Source organism: Notolepis coatsorum, assembly GCF_963971535.1.
Source record: "Notolepis coatsorum genome assembly, chromosome: 1".
Taxonomy (NCBI): Eukaryota; Metazoa; Chordata; class Actinopteri; order Aulopiformes; family Paralepididae; genus Notolepis; species Notolepis coatsorum.
The window spans coordinates 26,127,659-26,149,486 of NC_140165.1; the positions used below are offsets into that span (position 1 = coordinate 26,127,659).

At 47.9% G+C, this 21,828-nt stretch overlaps 1 protein-coding gene across 1 annotated transcript; it reads left to right on the forward strand.

Moving 5' to 3' along the window:
* Positions 1-1,881: 1,881 nt before the first annotated feature.
* On the forward strand, positions 1,882-21,136 carry LOC311227594 (indian hedgehog B protein-like; the record flags this gene model as incomplete). Its single annotated transcript, XM_084313314.1, has 4 exons — positions 1,882-2,187; positions 11,400-11,661; positions 17,299-17,974; positions 21,031-21,136. 4 exons carry the CDS (start codon positions 1,882-1,884, stop codon positions 21,134-21,136), a joined length of 1,350 nt encoding a protein of 449 aa, XP_084169440.1.
* Positions 21,137-21,828: the final 692 nt, after the last annotated feature.

The following is a 21,828-nucleotide window of genomic DNA, read 5'->3' on the forward strand; positions in this document are numbered from 1 at the left end:
CATTTTGTCACGTGAACCTAACACCCTAATAATACGCCGATGACACTCACAGATATAAATGTTTCACATATTTATGTTATGTTTTATTATATCTGATTACACTTGGCCAAGGACTGACAGCGGTCAATAAGGCAGCGCCCCAGACCAGACGCGCTATCATTCCTTTTTTTCGGGGGAGTGAGATATTGACTCAAGGTGTTGCAGCATCCATGGAATTCTCTTGAAGTTTTAGTTGAAAAGTCTCTGTTTGCCTGTTTGCACTGAATGGCTTTATGTGAGGCTACTGGTAAAAAATGCAAATACGCTCACACAGAGTGGCCGATTTGAACGAAAGGGTACTCATCATATCGCTTTATAATTGCATATGCACCTGTGTACTGTATACTTACAATACTTACCCATAGTATATATTTAGATTCTAGTGCATATTGTACATATGTGTTGTAATGCATAATATAACTGATATGGCATACAGACCCTCATCTGCACCTTGATTACACTTGCTCATAATGCGTTAATTATATTGTTATATATATAAATATATATATATTTGTGTGTGCCTATTTTTACTTTTCTACTGTATTATAATTGTATTATAACCTGTATTGTGTCTTATATTATCATACCTGGCTGTACCTCCCCTCCCCCATGCTGCTATGATGCCTGAATTTCCCCAAGGGGATCAATAAAGGAATATCTTATATCGTATCTTATCTTAATGGGTGATTGATTGGCATTTGCGTAATACAGGGGGTATAGGCTATTATGGCATTAGTGCAAGGCTACTTTAATGGCGTGTGGGGCTGATGAGTGGTCTCAGTGGGTGAACTGGTCGGGTGTTGGGTGTCCTTTCTCCGTTAGTGAAATCGGACCTGGTCCCGACACAATCCACCGCGCTTCTCACCGAACCATTCCATTCTCCGCGCCTTGACCCCCGCTGCACAATGCCGGGGCGCCGGAGGGACGTGCGCACTGCCGGGGCCCCTTGTTACTGCTACGTGTGTATCTGGAGTGGAGTCTGTGGTTTGTGCGCATCTGCGTCTTTGAGTTCAAGACGCTGCCGCGAGGGTCCAAAGGACATCGTCAGTGTGCGCCAGTCTGGACGGCATGTGCCGTGGTGCCTGTCGTGTCTTTAGGCTGAACATACAGTAGGTAGGAGCGCTGAGGGGAGAGAGGAGAGGAGCGGAGCGGGTGGCAATAAAGAGAGAAGGCAGAGCCAGGGGCCCGCGCTGTGCCGATGGGAGGAGGAGAGGTGGCGGTAGGCTGGGACCAGAGGGCAGGACTGGCAGGGCGCGGTCTTATCCTCCTCGGCAGCACCTCATCTGTAGTCGGATCTCTTGCATTTCCATTTCTGCCGACAGTCTCGCACCACAGGGATGCATTGAATACTGAACCCGAGTGGCAGAAACCGCTGCGGGGACACCCTTTGACCGCCGTGCCCAAAAGGCGCAGCCTGCTTGCGCGCACTGTGCCTGCCTGTCTGTCTGTCCATATAGTCGTTTTTCACAGCGAGCGAGACAGAGACTGCTTTGAACCTGCCTGCCAAGACAAACTGACTTTGCCTATTTATGCCCCTGCCCGCACGTGGACTTGGGATAGACAGTGACAGAGGCCGAGCAGCACGAGCAGCACCAGCAGCACTACAGGTTGAGGTCAGCGTGTTCCGGCGTCTCCAGCGGCGCAGACGAGTGGCCTTTTTACGCGCCGGGAATGGCGAGTGTCGGGGACTCGGAGACGGGTCCTGTACTTTTCCTCCCGTTCTAAAAGTCTCGGGGGGGAGAAGTTGCCCTGCACGGGAGCTTATACTTAAAATATACACCGGTGACTCGTGCCACCTCGCCACCCGCCGGAGGTTGATGCACACCGGCCCGGGGTGGAGGAATGCTGCTGCTCACGACACTGGTGACGTACCTCGCAGGGTGCGCCTTTCTCCTCTCGCCGCCGGTCACCGAGGGCTGCGGGCCGGGCAGGGGATATGGAAAGAGACGGTCACCGAGGAAGCTCGCCCCGCTCGCCTACAAGCAGTTCAGCCCCAATGTGGCCGAGAAGACGTTAGGAGCGAGTGGGAGATACGAGGGGAAGATAACCCGGAGCTCTGAGCGCTTCAAGGAGCTCACCCCTAATTACAACCCCGACATCATCTTCAAGGATGAGGAGAATACAGGTGCAGACCGCATGATGACGCAGGTAGGCTAAATCCCGGGCTATACCACAGAGACATTGAGAGTGATATAATAGCTTATTTAGTTAAGCGTTAAACTTAGGCTGCTATATAGGGGGCGTTTGGAGCGAACGCGCCCAGCGGCCCAGCCCAGGTCGGCATAGGAATCTTGCACTTTGCTCAGCCTTTAAACTCGTGGACATGCGCCGTTATCGATTCCGTGATTATTGACTTTGGTTCCCTGCCCCTGTGCGCACTGGAGAGCACTGATTACAAAGGCTGCGCAATTTGCACAACTCCAGTCACGTGACTCACACCTTATTGTTGATTGACACCGAGAGCTGTATATAGGCATGCGCCGGAACGGGGTGATTGTATGGTACATTGTTGCGTGGTCTACTACTCGTTAAGCTGTCAGTGTGTGAAAAGCTGCTGTCTTGGTCTTGGGGCATAATATAGTCTACATTTTATTATCACGAGCGTAATGGTAATGCCTCAAACATTTGTAGTTCATTGCGAACAGCTCGTGCGTAAAAGAGGCAACCCCGCGGCTAAAAAAGAAAAAGTATATGGAAAAAGCGGTTGCTCTTAATTAAAACACTATGTCTTCTGTTTTACATAATTTTGGGGGAAACAGCCAATAGTTCTATTTGGTTTGAGCCTGGGTCAAGCGTGCAGATGTTTACTGTTTCGTTTTTAGCCCGACTGGCCAGAGTTAACGGTCGCCTTTTTGGACTGTCAGAATTTTTACGACACCGTCATTGATGTGGTTCCGGAGTGGAATTTATTTGACTCCAATTTCCCCAGGAATAAAGTATTTATATCTGCCTCTCTTGTGACCGCGGGCTTCCTCTCAAAGCACCAAGCGTTTATGTCCACAAAGACCCACGTGGGAATGAAAGTGCCCACTCTCGTAGCTGTCACCTCGCGCCCGCCGCGCTCACGGGGCGCCGCGCGCGTCAACGTTGACCTGCACACAATTTATGGGCTCCAAGCGGCAACCGCCGCCGCCGGCCGCAAGAGACAGCGTCCTGTTTGTTTTTTACTATTTTGTGTTACTTTTTTGTTTGTTTTTGCAGCACGCATGTACAAAAATAGTCCACTTCACTTGCATTTAAGCCTTAATTATACACATTTTTTCGCCTCTTATTTTTGATTCAGTGGTGGTGGCTTTCCTGCCCGCGAGTGGCATTGGGGCGCGCATACAGACGCGACTGTTCAGGGGGCAAAGCCATAGGTGCGCATAGGCGCGTGTTGTCAACCTCCGCGTCGAATGTTTGTGTAGCTCGTGGTTTGGTGCTAAACCGCTCCTACAGAAACCCCCGTCGATCCGTAGCTTGAAAGGAAAACCAACAAAATCCATCGTCTGATTTATGAACTCCAGTTCGTTGCTCTGACCGCAGAGAAAAAAAACAGACGTTAAAATCCACATTACTCCGTGAAAAGGCATCTATGGGCAACTCCGCACTGAACTATTCTTATCACTGGAAGCAGGAGCCAACACGGAAAAAGACATTTCGGTTTTTAATTCCATTTCAGCCTAATAGACTTAAGGTCCACGAGATGTATTGCTAAACCATTCGTGCCAAAAGTCCCGCCGTCTACAGAGCCCATCCTGAGGCCATAAAGACTCACTGTAATACATAGGCCTGAAATCTAATTAACGAAATGTCACAGCTCTAAATTGTGGAGCCTATTATAGTTCTTGGTTTATGCCGGTAAGGTTAAGATTATAGCCAGTATAGCTGAATCGACCAGAGCCACCAGACAGTGGTCATAGAACCGGTAGCAGCATGGATGAATCATGTCAACGAGAGATGGATGTGATGGATGAACGTACGTGTGTGTTAGTGAGAGAGAGGGAGACGGAGAGGCGTCCTCAATAGGGCCTCTCACCCTCTGTTTGCTCACCCTCACCAGACCCCAGTACTCTCTCGCTCATACCAGTGTGTACCCCCCTCCCCCCAACCCCACCCCCCCACTCCCGCTCCAGCAGGCCTTAACATAGCCTCCCCTCGCCTCACCACAGAGAGCAAACACGAGGGGTGGCTGGGACAGCAGGGGTGCATTGTGGGACGGCTAAAAGCCACAGACAAGGAGGGAGAAGGGGCACTGAGGTCGGGGGAAGAGGAGAGAGGGGCAATGGGCATGGAGGTTGGGTATAGGCAAATCGGTAGGGGGGGGGGGGGGGTGAGGTCGGGTTCATTGGGGACTGGGGAGTCCTCTGTGCTGCCCTGCACAAAGGCAAACAGCGGTAACTGCATGAGGAGTGAAATTACTGTGAAAATTGTAGTGACAATACCTTTGGAAGATCAACTTTGAAGTCATTTTATCTCTTTCACTATAGTGAGAAACTCACACAGTTAGTTACTGCTGTTCACCTTTGGAGCGTATTGTGGTGGAGGGTGATGGAGGCTAAGCCCAAGGAAGAGTGGGTCTGGAAAAGACACTGGCCTGTATCACAGAGCTTGAATAGAAAAGACACAGGCCTGTATCACAGAGCTTGAATAGATAGAAAAGACACTGGCCTGTATCACAGAGCTTGAATAGATAGAAAAGACACTGGCCTGTATCACAGAGCTTGGATGGATAGAAAAGACACTGGCCTGTATCACAGAGCTTGGATGGATAGAAAAGACACAGGCCTGTATCACAGAGCTTGGATGGATAGAAAAGACACTGGCCTGTATCACAGAGCTTGGATGGATAGAAAAGACACAGGCCTGTATCACAGAGCTTGAATGGATAGAAAAGACCCATCGTTTGGAAGGACCTTGGCTGTGATGGGTTAGGTTTTAAGGTTAAGGTTACAGTAAGTCATACTGTTACGGTAAGAGATAGGGTTAGGGTTAAGGTTATTGTAAGAGATAGGGTTAGGGATAAAGTAAGACATATGGTTAGGGTTAAGGTTATTGTAAGACATAGGGTTAGGGATAAAGTAAGACATAGGGTTAGGGTTAAGGTTATTATAAGACATAGGGTTAAAGTTACGGTTATTGTAAGACATAGGGTTAAGGTTACAGTAAGACATAGGGTTAAGGTTACAGTAAGACATAGGGTTAAGGTTACAGTAAGACATAGGGTTAAGGTACCAGCCAAATGATTACCATTCAAGAATGAACTGTACATTTGCATCATGGGAATATACTCTTTTTATTCAAGTTCTGTGAGCTGTATCTACAGTATCAAGCTGAAAAAGGAAGACTGAATCAGGAACATCTACCAATCTATTCAATACCATAGTCCCCTCCAAACTCATAGCCAAGCTCAGGGACCTGGGCTTGAACTATGACCTCTGCCAGTGGGTCTTGGACTTCCTGACGGGTAGACCCCAGGTGGTGAGAGCAGGCAACTGCACCTCCTCATCCATCACCCTCAACATAGGGACCCCCCAGGGCTGTGTTCTGAGTCCCCTCCTCTACTCGCTGTACACACACAACTGTGTGGCACAGCGGAACAACAACACAATCATCAAATTTGCTGACGACACAGTAGTGGTGGGCCTGATCTCTGCAAACGATGAGAGGGCCTACCTGGAAGAGGTAGAGGATCTGGCACGGTGGTGTCAGGAGAACTGCCTCTCCCTGAACGTCAGCAAAACAAAAGAGATGATTGTGGACTTTAGGAGGTCGGGGGTCAGGGACTACAGCCCCCTCAGCATCGACGGGGCACCGGTCGAGAGAGTGAACCGTTTTAAGTACCTCAGAGTCCACATATCCGAGGACTTGACATGGACCACACACATTGACAGTGTAGTGAAGAAGGCACGGCAACGCCTCTACTTCCTTAGGCGCCTAAGGAAGTTCAAAGTGAGTCAGAATATCCTTAAGAACTTCTACTCATGCACAATAGAGAGCATCCTGACTGGCAATATCACCTCCTGGTTTGGGAATAGCACGCACAAGACCGTAGCAGACTACAGAGAGTGGCCCGTTCAGCCGAACGCACAATTGGAGGTGGGCTTCCCACTCTCCAAGACATTTACAACAAGCGTTGCAGGGGTAAGGCTAAGAGAATAATCAAAGACTCTAGCCACCCAAACAACTGCCTCTTTGAACTGCTGCGGTCAGGCAAGCGATACCGGAGTCTCATGGCAAGCACAGAGAGACTCAGAAGGAGCTTCTATCCCCAGGCCATCAGGATGCTCAACGACAATAACACTATGTAACAACCCATACACTCACAGCACACACATCCACACGTACACACTCACTTTAAATAAACAACTCACTGTAGCACCCACTTTACCCACTTTAGACACTTTAACACACTTTATATTTATTGGTAAAGAGATTTGCACTACAACTCATACCTCATTGCACCTTACCCTAAGTTGTACCTCATCCCATTTCTGCATTGTACTGTATATTGTATTGTAACTCAGTTACTTTTTTTCCCTACTCTGTATTGTATATTGTATATGTATATTGAACACTTTTGTTTACACTTGTTTACGTACTTTTGACTTTCTATTTTATACTATTTTATTTTATTCTATTTTTATCTAGCACACTCTCAGGAGCAAAACAGGAAAAAGCATTTCATATAAAAGTGTTCAGACCTTGCCATCTCCTTGGTTTTGAAACTGATTCCAGGTCAGGTGTACTTGATGAGAGCAGTCTTGGCACATACATACAGTATGAGTTGTTTCATTGCCCAATGCTGATAACACTTTGATCTCCACTTAACTCTGCTTCTCAACCCATGTTAAAAATATTTTTCCTGTGTGTGTGTGTGTGTGTGTGTGTGTGTGTGTGTGTGTGTGTGTGTGTGTGTGTGTGTGTGCGTGTGCGTGTGCATGTGTGTGTGTGTGTGTGTGTGCATGCACATGCATGCGTGTGTGTTTTATGAAGGAGCCAGGAGTACCAATTAATTTCCTCTTATCATGTGGAAAATGTACTTATACAGACGGCAAGTATATTGCCTTGTACAGATGCAAAAAACATGAACAGACGCATGTCTTGTTTATGGTACAGAGGCTCTGACCAATCAGAGTTGTCTTGTTTATGGTACAGAGGCTCTGACCAATCAGAGCTGTCTTGTACATGGAACAGAGGCTCTGACCAATCAGAGTTGTCTTGTACATGGAACAGAGGCTCTGACCAATCAGAGTTGTCTTGTTTATGGTACAGAAGCTCTGACCAATCAGAGTTGTCTTGTTTATGGTACAGAGGCTCTAACCAATCAGAGTTGTCTTGTGCATGGAAAAGAGGCTCTGACCAATCAGAGTTGTCTTATGGTACAGAGGCTCTGACCAATCAGAGTTGTCTTTATGGTACAAAGGCTCTGACCAATCAGAGTTGTCTTGTACATGGAAAAGAGGCTCTGACCAATCAGAGTTGTCTTGTACATGGTACAGAGGCTCTGACCAATCAGAGTTGTCTTGTACATAGTACAGAGGCTCTGACCAATCACAGATAAGAAATAAGAATGACTTTGAGCCCTCGTCTGTCACTGACACACCAAGCTACATACGTGCTTGTCACGTGTACAGATGTCAGATAAACATATGTAGCTAAGGATTATGAATGTATGCAAATCATTCTACTCTCTTTGCTGTGATTGGTCTGTGTGTCCTGTATATGCCGTCTGCAAAAGGCAATTGTTGGCATGTGTGTAATTTCATTGAATATTCTGCACAAGATTAAAGTTATTTATACCTTACGTTCCATCGTGTCCTAGCTATATTATTGTCTATCTCTCTCGCCCTCGAGTCTCTCGCTTCCTCGCCATCAAAGGGCAGCCATCGCTGCGAAACAAAAGGCTTTCTAAAGGGATAGTTAACATTCTTGGAACCCTTATCACCTTCCTTCAATGGTGATGTTGATCGGTGGAGACCTTTCTCAGCACAATCCATGCTGTTCCTCATACTAGATCCAGATAGTTAGCCACAAACCAATGCAAAGTCAATGGGGTCGAGCTCCAGTCTGTACAGGCTGACTGAGGCTCACTGAAGTTTATTCCACAGTGCACACTAAGTAGTAGCAAACTATCCAGAGATAGTATAAGGAACAGCATGATCAACATCATCATTAATAAGTTAGAAATAGGGCTAGGGTTCCAAAAATCAGAACTATCCCTTTAATTTGTGGAATGAGAAGATTATACCATCCTGTGTTTTAGTAGAATTTATGAGGAAGGGGAAAAGTAGATGAGAGGGGGTGGGGTTATTTAAGTCTACAGTCTCTCTCTCTCTCTCTCTCTCTCTCTCTCTCTCTCTCTCTCTCTCTCTCTCTCTCTCTCTCTCTCTCTCTCTCTCTCTCTCTCTCTCTCTGTTTTCTCGGTGCACGTAAAGGGGAATATTACTGCACTGTAGTTATTTTTCAAAGGTGCCTAATGTAAAAATCATCCATACATCTTTTGTTATCACAGGATAGTGCGATTGTGTAAAACGTACACTCATGAACTAAATGTGATTGTATAAAATCCAGATTGTGATGTGGGGAGATTGGGGTAAGGAAGGTAGAATTTAGCCCCTGAATCGCAGCTGCTAGCACTGCCTACCTCTACATGACTCACTAGCTGCTAGTACTGCCTACCTACCTCTACATGACTCACTAGCTGCTAGTACTGCCTACCTACCTCTACATGACTCACTAGCTGCTAGTACTGCCTACCTCTACATGACTCACTAGCTGCTAGTACTGTCTACCTACCTCTACATGACTCACTAGCTGCTAGTACTGCCTACCTACCTCTACATGACTCACTAGCTGCTAGTACTGTCTACCTACCTCTACATGACTCACTAGCTGCTAGCACTGTCTACCTACCTCTACATGACTCACTAGCTGCTAGTACTGTCTACCTACCTCTACATGACTCACTAGCTGCTAGTACTGTCTACCTACCTCTACATGACTCACTAGCTGCTAGTACTGCCTACCTACCTCTACATGACTCACTAGCTGCTAGTACTGCCTACCTCTACATGACTCACTAGCTGCTAGTACTGCCTACCTCTACATGACTCACTAGCTGCTAGTACTGCCTACCTCTACATGACTCACTAGCTGCTAGTACTGCCTACCTCTACATGACTCACTAGCTGCTAGTACTGCCTACCTCTATATGACTCTCTAGCAGGGGTGTAAAGTACTTGAGTAATTGTACTTCGTTACAATACTTAAGTACTGTTTTGGGGGATTTGTACTTTACTCTAGTATTATTAGGTTTGTATACTTTGTACTTTTACTCCATTACATTTCAGAGAAAAAATACATACTTTTTACTCCTTACATTTAAAATGCAGACCTACAAAGTACAAATCTCACAGGTCCAACCATTTAATTAGTATATTTTAATTGTTTATCTGGCCGAACTAACATTAACGTTATTAATCCTGCGACCGCAGGTAAACAGCCAATCAAATCCCCATCAATGGAAAATGAACCCGCCCATACCCATGCTGATTGGTCCTTGTGCAACACTAGAAAGCAGGGATCTTTGATTAAACACCTGCTATCAGAAGAATAGACAGTCAGATCCGCATTATGCTGTGGTTAATATTGTGATATTATTCAGGGTACTCCAGTATTCTGTCTTCTGTCTGTCTTCAGCATTGTCTATCGCAGAACACATTCCATTGTGGGCAGAGTGTATGCTTGGTTTCATTCCAGCCTTGCCTAAACACCAGCTGATGATTTCACTAATTGGCTCACCTCTTCAACTAACTCACCTGGTGCAATGTATAGTTAAAATGAAAACTTGGCGCACGATGGAATGAATCCCTTTCAAAAAAAAAATTACTTTTACTTTTTAGTACTTAAGTACATTTAAAAGTAGGACTTTTTGACTTTTACTCAAGTGTGTTTTTAGCCAGATACTTTGACTTTTACTTGAGTCAGATTTTTAGACGGTACCAATACTTTCACTTAAGTATAATTTCTGGGTACTTTTTACACCCCTGCTCACTAGCTGCTAGTACTGCCTACATCTACATGACTCACTAGCTGCTAGTACTGCCTACCTCTACATGACTCACTAGCTGCTAGTACTGCCTACCTACCTCTACATGACTCACTAGCTGCTAGTACTGCCTACCTCTACATGACTCACTAGCTGCTAGTACTGCCTACCTCTACATGACTCACTAGCTGCTAGTACTGCCTACCTACCTCTACATGACTCACTAGCTGCTAGTACTGCCTACCTCTACATGACTCACTAGCTGCTAGTACTGCCTACCTCTACATGACTCACTAGCTGCTAGTACTGCCTACCTACCTCTACATGACTCACTAGCTGCTAGTACTGCCTACCTCTACATGACTCACTAGCTGCTAGTACTGCCTACCTCTACATGACTCACTAGCTGCTAGTACTGCCTACCTCTACATGACTCACTAGCTGCTAGTACTGCCTACCTCTACATGACTCACTAGCTGCTAGTACTGCCTACCTACCTCTACATGACTCACTAGCTGCTAGTACTGCCTACCTCTACATGACTCACTAGCTGCTAGTACTGCCTACCTACCTCTACATGATTCACTAGCTGCTAGTACTACCTACCTCTACATGACTCACTAGCTGCTAGTACTGCCTACCTCTACATGACTCACTAGCTGCTAGTACTGCCTACCTACCTCTACATGACTCACTAGCTGCTAGTACTGCCTACCTCTACATGACTCACTAGCTGCTAGTACTGCCTACCTACCTCTACATGACTCACTAGCTGCTAGTACTACCTACCTCTACATGACTCACTAGCTGCTAGTACTGCCTACCTCTACATGACTCACTAGCTGCTAGTACTGCCTACCTACCTCTACATGACTCACTAGCTGCTAGTACTGCCTACCTCTACATGACTCACTAGCTGCTAGTACTGCCTACCTCTACATGACTCACTAGCTGCTAGCACTGTCTACCTACCTCTACATGACTCACTAGCTGCTAGTACTGCCTACCTACCTCTACATGACTCACTAGCTGCTAGTACTGCCTACCTACCTCTACATGACTCACTAGCTGCTAGTACTGCCTACCTCTACATGACTCACTAGCTGCTAGCACTGTCTACCTACCTCTACATGACTCACTAGCTGCTAGTACTGCCTACCTCTACATGACTCACTAGCTGCTAGTACTGCAGCAGTCTGACTAGCAAGTGCAAAGTGGGTATTGCAATTCTTGCATCCGGCCCCTCGTGATTAATTTCCATCTCTCTCTCTCTCTCTCTCTCTCTCTCTCTCTCTCTCTCTCTCTCTCTCTCTCTCTCTCTCTCTCTCAGCGCTGTAAGGACAAGCTCAACTCGCTGGCCATCTCGGTGATGAACCTGTGGCCCGGGGTCCGCCTGCGGGTCACGGAGGGCTGGGACGAGGACGGCCACCACTCGGAGGAGTCGCTGCACTACGAGGGCCGTGCGGTGGACATCACCACGTCCGACCGAGACAGGAACAAGTACGCCATGCTCGCGCGCCTCGCCGTGGAGGCGGGCTTCGACTGGGTCTACTACGAGTCCAAGGCCCACGTCCACTGTAGCGTGAAGTCAGGTGAGAGAGCGACAACGGGCTTGGGTCAAGGAAATGTTTGGCGAGCAAAAAGACTCCTCGAGTCTTGAGTCTCACCTCCTCCGTCCTGCAAGACTTTGGAAAATATTTGAGGTTATAATCCTTTTGGAGATTTTATTTTTAAAGTTTCTATTATTCTATATTATTCCCTGTGTTGTGAGTAGAGACAAGGGCAGAGAACTGAGGACAGATCTTGAGAATTGGGGCTGGGTATCGTTGGATGTTCTTTTGGACACAGAATACTGACACTGTCTGACGTGTCACATTCCATACCGATTCAAAAATGATTTTATGTGTTTCTTTCTTTGTTGAATGCATTTAGTGTGCATTTCATCACACAGTAGGACTAATATTTTCTTCTGTTTATTTTTTTTGACATGCCAATCAGTACATGTTTAATTGATTGTCTCCTATAAAAAATTGCCATTTTGTTCTGAATAACCAAGAATTGCAATGCCCTTGATGCCATGAAATCATTATTGATACCAACGGTATCTATTTGTGATACCCAGCCTGTTGGAATTAGTTGTGAAGGGGAAAGGTTGTACAGGGAGACCTTGATTATTTATGTATTCTAGCGAGAGCGAGATGCATGGAGATGTTTTTAACCACCACTAACTCAGAAATCGTCCACACGCTGACTTCATGCATCAACCCATGGATTCATAGCAACATTACAATAACGACAAAAATAACCTGCATTGCAACCCGCGCAGACATTCGGAAGCGGCATTGACTTCATACCAGACAAATAACATGGACTCTGACTATAACGGCGTGTCCTTGTTACATCCGTACCTGAAGACTGTACTTCGACCACCCGTGGAATTCTACAGCAGGGTGCCACAGGCTTCCCACGCCTTTCCTAACTTGTCCTAACACTTTGTCTCACCCTTTCTCTGTCCCCTGTCCTTCCTCATTTAATCTTTAACCGTTTTCCTGAAACTTACTGCCTCTCTCATGCCACTCATCTGCCACGGCCCTCATGTCCAGTCACGCTGCGTGTTACTGACATCATGCTCCGCCTCACCGCTCACATGTAGTGTGTGTGTGTGTGTGTGTGTGTGCGTGTGTGTGTGTGTGTGTGTGTGTGTGTGTGTGTGTGTGTGTGTGTGTGTGTGTGTGTGTGTGTGTGTGTGTGTGTGTGTGTGTGCGTGCGCTTCCTCTTCCTCATGGCTTTCCTTGCACAGAAGCAGGCTCATTGGACTATGGTCTCTATAAAGGAGCTGGAGATTTGATTAGTGATTATAGAGTAATTTAGTCTTCAGAGTATTTTAGTCTCCATGGTAAAGAAACATATCTTTACCTTTATGGTTCGGTTTGCTAACTCACCTGGATGTGAACCCACATGGGAAATCAAACATCGACCAGTCAGCCAATGGAGAATCCCACCTGGCCAAGGGAGATATTAGGATTACTAGGCTTCAGGCCAAGGGAGATATTAGGATTACTAGGCTTTAGGCCAAAAGGAGATATTAGGCTTACTAGACTTCAGGCCAAGGGAGATATTAGGATTACTAGGCTTCAGGCCAAGGGAGATATTAGGATTACTAGGCTTCAGGCCAAGGGAGTTATTAGGATTACTAGACTTCAGGCCAAGGGAGATATTAGGATTACTAGACTTCAGGCCAAGGGAGATATTAGGATTACTAGGCTTCAGGCCAAGGGAGTTATTAGGATTACTAGACTTCAGGCCAAGGGAGATATTAGGATTACTAGGCTTCAGGCCAAGGGAGATATTAGGATTACTAGGCTTCAGGCCAAGGGAGATATTAGGATTACTAGGCTTCAGGCCAAGGGAGATATTAGGCTTTACTAGGCTTCAGGCAGAGCTGTTCAAGGTGTTTTATTAGGCCCCAGGCTGGGCTGCTCAGGTGTTTTCTCCAGGTGTCATGGTGGGATGTGTCCATCAGATGTTTATATGATAGCACCTGAGGCATATAGGGTACCTGAAGAAGCCTGTCGATAGCAAACCGAAACCACCAGAATAGGTAACACTGTTTTTTAGCTTGTTTATGATGGACGTAAAAACGATATGTCAGATGAAGTCCACACGAACCCTTTCCCCTCAGAGATCAGTCATTGCTTTGTGAGAGATTGTCTCAACAGCTAGAAGGAATTAGCAGTGACCGTGTGTGAGACGTCTTGAGCAACCCTGTACGTAACAGTGGTAACAGAGGTTCTGAGATTCTCACTTTCTCTTCCCCTTTTTCTCCCTCTTTCTCCCTCTCTTTCTCCTTTTTCTCATTTCACCCCTTCTCCTTCCCCCCCTTTGTGTCTTCCTGTCCTCTCTTTCCTTTTCCCCACCCAGATCGGGTCGCGAGCACCCAGAACTTGACTTGATCGGAAGGCGAACCTGTCAAGTCGACATTTTTTGTTTTTATCTTTTATATTGTAATTTTTAGTTTTTTATCACCCCCTCCCCCCAAGACACAGGGAAAAGGTCTGATAAGAAACCCTGAAGCAAAGCGATCGTTCAGAAAGGGGGGGGGGGCATCTTTATAAGGCAGACTTCCAGTGAAGGAACCACCAAACATGCTGGTGGTGAAATGGACCATCAACCTTATCATCATTGTCTACATTACGCTCGGAACTCCAAGCAAATCACCCTCCTTCCAAACCCCTTTTTGGGGGATTGTTCGACAGAGATGACCGAGAGGAAATAACCACTAGGGGGCGATATCCAGCCATGTGGAATGAAGGACTGGACTCACAGTTGAAGTTCCATGACCTAGAGGAGGAAAGAAGACTTGATTGCCCAAACACCATGGACAACAGCCCCCCCCCCCACACACACACACACACACAGACGTCAGCCATTCAGACCACAGGACCTTCAGAGAAGCCTCGATGTGTTTGTCACATGGTACTATGGTCACACCAAGGAATTTCTATCAAGGTATAAAATGGGGCGGGGTCTATTGACCACTACATGAACCTGATCTGGACCACAGTGAAATCCATTGGTCTGCACGCTCACTGGGGCCACTGTTGAAATTACGTATAGATTTGTATGTGTCTTGTAATAGAAATATCAGTGCATTGTCCAGTTGTCATAACTTGCGATATACATCAAGTTATGTATATGAGATGTTCAAAGGACTGTTCACTTCTTTAAAGGTAGAATCTGTAATGCCATCAAACAGCAACCTCTAGGCAACAGAGCCCCGCTTGGTTGAATTTCTCCAGCATTAGCAACCCCTCATCTATCCCCACTCAACTCCAACCCACACATCAGACCAAATGTAAACAAAAAAGTGCAATACCAAGCGGGACCGTTTTGCCTAGAGGTCACAGATTGTCCCTTTAAGAAACGTATTGGATTTGTCACAAACTGGGAATGGTTCAGGTCTGTCTAAAAAGCACTTGTACCAGGGTGTTGGTTTTGAGACATTGAGCACTTGAGACAAAGAAAAAAGTACTTTTACAGTATCTGTATTTAATACATCAGACATCCGCAAACTTTCAACCTCTACTGTCTTTACTATGAATGAACACAACATTCTAACTTAGCATCTTTAGATGATAAAGTACTCAACCTCTACTGTCTTTACTATGAATGAACACAACATTCTAACTTAGCATCTTTAGATAATAAAGTACTCAACCTCTACTGTCTTTACTATGAATGAACACAACATTCTAACTTAGCATCTTTAGATGATAAAGTACTCAATCTCTACTGTCTTTAACTATGAATGAACACAACACTCTAACTCAGCATCTTTAGATAATAAAGTACTCAATCTCTACTATATTTGACTATGAATGAACACAACACTCTAACTCAGCATCTTTAGATAATAAAGTACTCAATCTCTACTATATTTTACTATGAATGAACACAACACTCTTTAGATTATTAGGAGTGAAAACCTAGTTAATCTGAAGTTAAAACATGCCTCTTCATCTCAAGTGTTCAGTTGTTAGCCTTTGATAGCAGCAATGCTATCGCATGTATCACCTTCTAAACAGCTTCCTATTATGTGTCATAACACAGCTAAAGGGGCAATCCACCCCCCTGTCTGAAAGCTGTCTGAGTGGCATTGGGTTTGCGGTGGGTTACTCAAGATAATCCACAGACCTTGTTGTAATACTATCTGGTGTATTTAGGTAGAAATAGTTCTGAATTAAACAGAAATATGAACAGAACAGGTCTGTGGATTATCTTGAGGAACCTTGTCATGTTTTCTGGAAAGAGTCATTGCTGTTGAATCGCGTTGAGCGCCACAAACCCAACGCCGCTCAACTCTATTGTATGGGAGTGACGACACGACACCACTACGACAGATATCTCAAAACTCACACTGAAACCATCTGGATGGAGGAAAACAATGTTTTTAGTTTTACTTTCTATTTTGGGTGAACTGTCCCTTTAATGATCCAGACAGACTTAATATGATTGTGATGTGTGAGCGTGTGCGTGTGCGTGTGTGTGTGGGGGCAGTCCAGATGAAGGGTGCCTGTAGGTTCAGTTGTCAGATGATTAACCCTGCTGTCTCACTTCCTCCTCTAGCTCCTTCACACATATTGTATCTTATCACCTAGCCTTGGCTCCTACCTTGGCTCCTGCTTTGGCTCTTGCCTTGCCCAAATATTTATTCTCCCATAGACTTGAGATGGTCCAACTGTGTCACTTCCAAGTGCCATGGACACATGCACACACACACACACACACACACACACACACACACACACACACACACACACACACAGCCATTATTCATGCTTTTATCTTTGAGGTGAAGTTTTCCGTTCTTTTATTGTTCTTTTATGTGGAGTGAAGGGGAAATAGATGTAAATATTTAGCTAAAGGGAGTTGGAAGGATTTTATATGTACCCAGGCCCTTCTGTGGAATATTGACTTTGTTCTCATTTTTCTTCCCTTTCTTTCTCCTTTTGTCTTTCTCTTTTTCCTTCTATCTGATGTCTTTCTTTCTTTCTTTCTTTCTTTCTTTCTTTCTTTCTTTCTTTCTTTCTTTCTTTCTTTCTTTCTTTCTTTCTTTCTTTCTTTCTTTCTTTCTTTCTTTCTTCCCTCCTTCCCTTCTTTCTTTCTTTCTTTCTTTCTTTCTTTCTTTCTTTCTTTCTTTCTTTCTTTCTTTCTTTCTTTCTTTCTTTCTTTCTTTCTTTCTTTCTTTCTTTCTTTCTTTCTTTCTTTTTTTCTTTCTTTCTTTCTTTCTTCATTTCTTTCTTCCCTCATTCCCTTCTTTCTTTCTTCATTTCTTTCTTCCCTCCTCCCTTCTTTCTTTCTTTCTTTCTTTCTTCATTTCTTTCTTTCTTTCTTTCTTCCCTCCTTCCCTTCTTTCTTCATTTCTTTCTTTCGTTCTTCCCTCCTTCCCTTCTTTCTTTCTTCATTTATTTCTTTCTCTCTTCATTTCTTTCTTTCTTTCTTCCATCCTTCCATTCTTTCTTTCTCTTTCTTTCTCTCTTCATTTCTTTCTTTCTCTCTTCATTTCTTTCTTTCATTTCTTTCTTTCTTTCTTTCTTTCTTTCTTTCTTTCTTTCTTTCTTTCTTTCTTTCTTTCTTTCTTTCTTTCTTTCTTTCTTTCTTTCTTTCTTTCTTTCTTTCTTTCTTTCTTTCTTTCTTCATTTCTTTCTTTCTATCTATCCCTCCCTCAGAGCACTCTGTGGCAGCGAAGTCTGGTGGGTGTTTTCCAGGAGGCAGCCTGGTCAGGCTGGAGAGTGGCGCCCAGAAGCCCCTGGAGGAGCTGCGAGCCGGGGAGCGAGTCCTGGCCTCGGTGGGCAGCGACGGGGAGCTGGTGTACAGCGAGGTCCTCGCCTTCCTCGACCGCGACCCTTTGACCCGAAAGCTCTTCTACGCCGTTGCGACCGAGGGCGGGGCTAGCCTGTCCCTCACCGCCGCCCACCTGCTCTTCGTCGCCGATGGCAACTGCTCAGAGGGGGTGGCGCCCGCCCACGGGACAATGAGGACCGTGTACGCCAGCGACGCCCGAGCAGGACAGTGCGTGCTGACGGCGGGCGACGCAGGACGGGCGACCCTCTCGCGGATCACACGGGTGAGCATGAGGCGGGCGAGAGGGACGTACGCACCCCTCACCACCCACGGGACGGTGGTAGTGGACGGGGTGGTGGCGTCGTGCTACGCGGTCGTGGACGGACATGGCCTCGCTCACCAGGCGTTCTCCCCGCTCCGCCTGCTACACCGTTGGACTGGTATGGCCGGCAGTCGCCAAGACAACGGGCTCCACTGGTACGCCCGGTTCTTACACAGACTGGGAAGGCTACTGCTGGACTCGGAGTCCTTCCACCCGTGGGGCGTGGCGTCGCCAGCTAGGTGAGAGGAAGGAGACGCACACGGGCCGGGAGCAGGACACAGAAAGAGGAAGGGGTGGACACAGAAAGAGGAAGGGGTGGACACTGGGAGAGGAAGGGGGTGGACACAGGGAGAGGAATGGGTGGACACAGGAAGAGGAAGGGGTGGACACAGGGAGAGGAAGGGGTGGACACAGGGAGAGGAAGGGGGTGCACACAGGGAGAGGAAGGGGTGGACACTGGGAGAGGAAGGGGTGGACACAGGGAGAGGAAGGGGGTGGACACAGGGAGAGGAAGGGGGTGGACACAGGGAGAGGAAGGGGGTGCACACAGGGAGAGGAAGGGGGTGCACACAGGGAGAGGAAGGGGTGGACACTGGGAGAGGAAGGGGGTGGACACTGGGAGAGGAAGGGGTGGACACTGGGAGAGGAAGGGGTGGACACAGGGAGAGGAAGGGGGTGCACACAGGGAGAGGAAGGGGGTGCACACAGGGAGAGGAAGGGGTGGACACTGGGAGAGGAAGGGGTGGACACAGGGAGAGGAAGGGGTGGACACAGGAAGAGGAAGGGGGTGGACACAGGGAGAGGAAGGGGGTGGACACAGGGAGAGGAAGGGGGTGCACACATGGAGAGGAAGGGGGTGGACACAGGGAGAGGAAGGGGGTGGACACAGGGAGAGGAAGGGGGTGGACACAGGGAGAGGAAGGGGGTGGACACAGAAAGAGGAAGGGGTGGACACTGGGAGAGGAAGGGGTGGACACTGGGAGAGGAAGGGGGTGGACACAGGGAGAGGAAGGGGTGGACACAGGGAGAGGAAGGGGGTGGACACAGGGAGAGGAAGGGGGTGGACACAGGGAGAGGAAGGGGTGGACACAGGGAGAGGAAGGGGTGGACACAGGGAGAGGAAGGGGTGGACACTGGGAGAGGAAGGGGTGGACACAGGGAGAGGAAGGGGTGGACACAGGAAGAGGAAGGGGGTGGACACAGGGAGAGGAAGGGGGTGGACACAGGGAGAGGAAGGGGGTGCACACAGGGAGAGGAAGGGGGTGGACACAGGGAGAGGAAGGGGGTGGACACAGGGAGAGGAAGGGGGTGCACACAGGGAGAGGAAGGGGGTGGACACTGGGAGAGGAAGGGGTGGACACAGGGAGAGGAAGTGGGTGGACACAGGGAGAGGAAGGGGTGGACACTGGGAGAGGAAGGGGTGGACACAGGGAGAGGAAGGGGTGGACACAGGGAGAGGAAGGGGGTGGACACAGGGAGAGGAAGGGGGTGAACACTGGAACAGGAAGGGGGTGGACACAGGGAGAGGAAGGGGTGGACACTGGGAGAGGAAGGGGGTGGACACAGGGAGAGGAAGGGGTGGACACTGGGAGAGGAAGGGGGTGGACACAGGGAGAGGAAGGGGGTGGACACAGGGAGAGGAAGGGGGTGGACACAGGGAGAGGAAGGGGGTGCACACAGGGAGAGGAAGGGGGTGCACACAGGGAGAGGAAGGGGTGGACACTGGGAGAGGAAGGGGGTGGACACTGGGAGAGGAAGGGGTGGACACTGGGAGAGGAAGGGGTGGACACAGGGAGAGGAAGGGGGTGCACACAGGGAGAGGAAGGGGGTGCACACAGGGAGAGGAAGGGGTGGACACTGGGAGAGGAAGGGGTGGACACAGGGAGAGGAAGGGGTGGACACAGGAAGAGGAAGGGGGTGGACACAGGGAGAGGAAGGGGGTGGACACAGGGAGAGGAAGGGGGTGCACACATGGAGAGGAAGGGGGTGGACACAGGGAGAGGAAGGGGGTGGACACAGGGAGAGGAAGGGGGTGGACACAGGGAGAGGAAGGGGGTGGACACAGAAAGAGGAAGGGGTGGACACTGGGAGAGGAAGGGGTGGACACTGGGAGAGGAAGGGGGTGGACACAGGGAGAGGAAGGGGTGGACACAGGGAGAGGAAGGGGGTGGACACAGGGAGAGGAAGGGGGTGGACACAGGGAGAGGAAGGGGTGGACACAGGGAGAGGAAGGGGTGGACACAGGGAGAGGAAGGGGTGGACACTGGGAGAGGAAGGGGTGGACACAGGGAGAGGAAGGGGTGGACACAGGAAGAGGAAGGGGGTGGACACAGGGAGAGGAAGGGGGTGGACACAGGGAGAGGAAGGGGGTGCACACAGGGAGAGGAAGGGGGTGGACACAGGGAGAGGAAGGGGGTGGACACAGGGAGAGGAAGGGGGTGCACACAGGGAGAGGAAGGGGGTGGACACTGGGAGAGGAAGGGGTGGACACAGGGAGAGGAAGTGGGTGGACACAGGGAGAGGAAGGGGTGGACACTGGGAGAGGAAGGGGTGGACACAGGGAGAGGAAGGGGTGGACACAGGGAGAGGAAGGGGGTGGACACAGGGAGAGGAAGGGGGTGAACACTGGAACAGGAAGGGGGTGGACACAGGGAGAGGAAGGGGTGGACACTGGGAGAGGAAGGGGGTGGACACTGGGAGAGGAAGGGGTGGACACTGGGAGAGGAAGGGGGTGGACACTGGGAGAGGAAGGGGTGGACACTGGGAGAGGAAGGGGGTGGACACTGGGAGAGGAAGGGGTGGACACTGGGAGAGGAAGGGGTGGACACTGGGAGAGGAAGGGGTGGACACTGGGAGAGGAAGGGGTGAACACAGGGAGAGGAAGGGGGTGGACACTGGGAGAGGAAGGGGTGGACACTGGGAGAGGAAGGGGGTGGACACAGGGAACAGGCCGGAGGAGGGGTGACCCTGTTCCATTTGGTCTGATGGGACCTGGAATGAAGGATTGGCAGCTGCACCTTTGATCTCCAGTAGGTAGATGGTGGGATGGAGGAGGGGGGCAAGAGATGAGACCAGGTGGTGGTTCATCGTGAAGCCATCATGGGTGTGTTTCTAGAGAGGAGAGCGAGTGGCACACAGACGATTAATGTGCACGTTTAGCTCAGCGCTCTTACGCGTGAAGCCACAGACAACATTGGGACGCGAGTGCGTAGGAAATGTACCGCGGACGCAAAAGTGAGACACTTCCGTGACTCTTGTGCAAGTGTGACTCTTTGGATTTTTTTTTACTTCACAGGAATGGACAGGCTACACGAGTGGAATTAAAGTCTAAAGACCAGAAGAAGAAAAAAAATCCACACTTTGATGTAACAAATGATTGTCATGGAATGAGATCTACTTAACAATGTTTTTTTTGTTTTTTTAATACTCCACCGCTGAATAGAAAATATTTATTAGGACTAAAATGATAATACATATTTATGTGTTCTAAGATTATAATGTGCTTTTTTGGTATTTGTTTATAGAGATCTAAAAAATATATATATGTATGATATATTGAAGTTATTATTATGGGTGATAAGATATTTAAAGATCTATTTTTGAAATTAAATTTTATGGAAATGAACAAAGGTTGTTGCATTCTGTGTGTGTGTTTGCGCTCTTACCCTCTTCCTCACATTAATAACACACAGCCCGGTGTGTGTGTGCGTGTGTGTGTGTGTGTGTGTGTGCGTGTGTGAGAATGAATTAATGAATACAGTACGGCTCAATACACACAATTGTTAAGGGGATGCAGACCAGAGAAAGACTTTCGTCTTGTTTACATCAGGGTCCCCCATTTTCAATTCATAGTGAACCTATGTGTGTGTGTGTGTGCGTGTGTGTGTTTGCGCGCGCGTGTGTGTGTGTGCGCGCGCGTGTGTGTGCGTGTGCGCTCCTTTGCTGACATCTACTGGTTATCCGTCATGAGAGCAGAACAAATGGTTCCAGGTATATATAGCGCGGCGTGCACACTTTTTTTTTACGCCAGTTGCTGATGACTGAATGTGTCTCAAAGGGCACAGAGAGGGTGCTGATTGATTGATTGATTGAC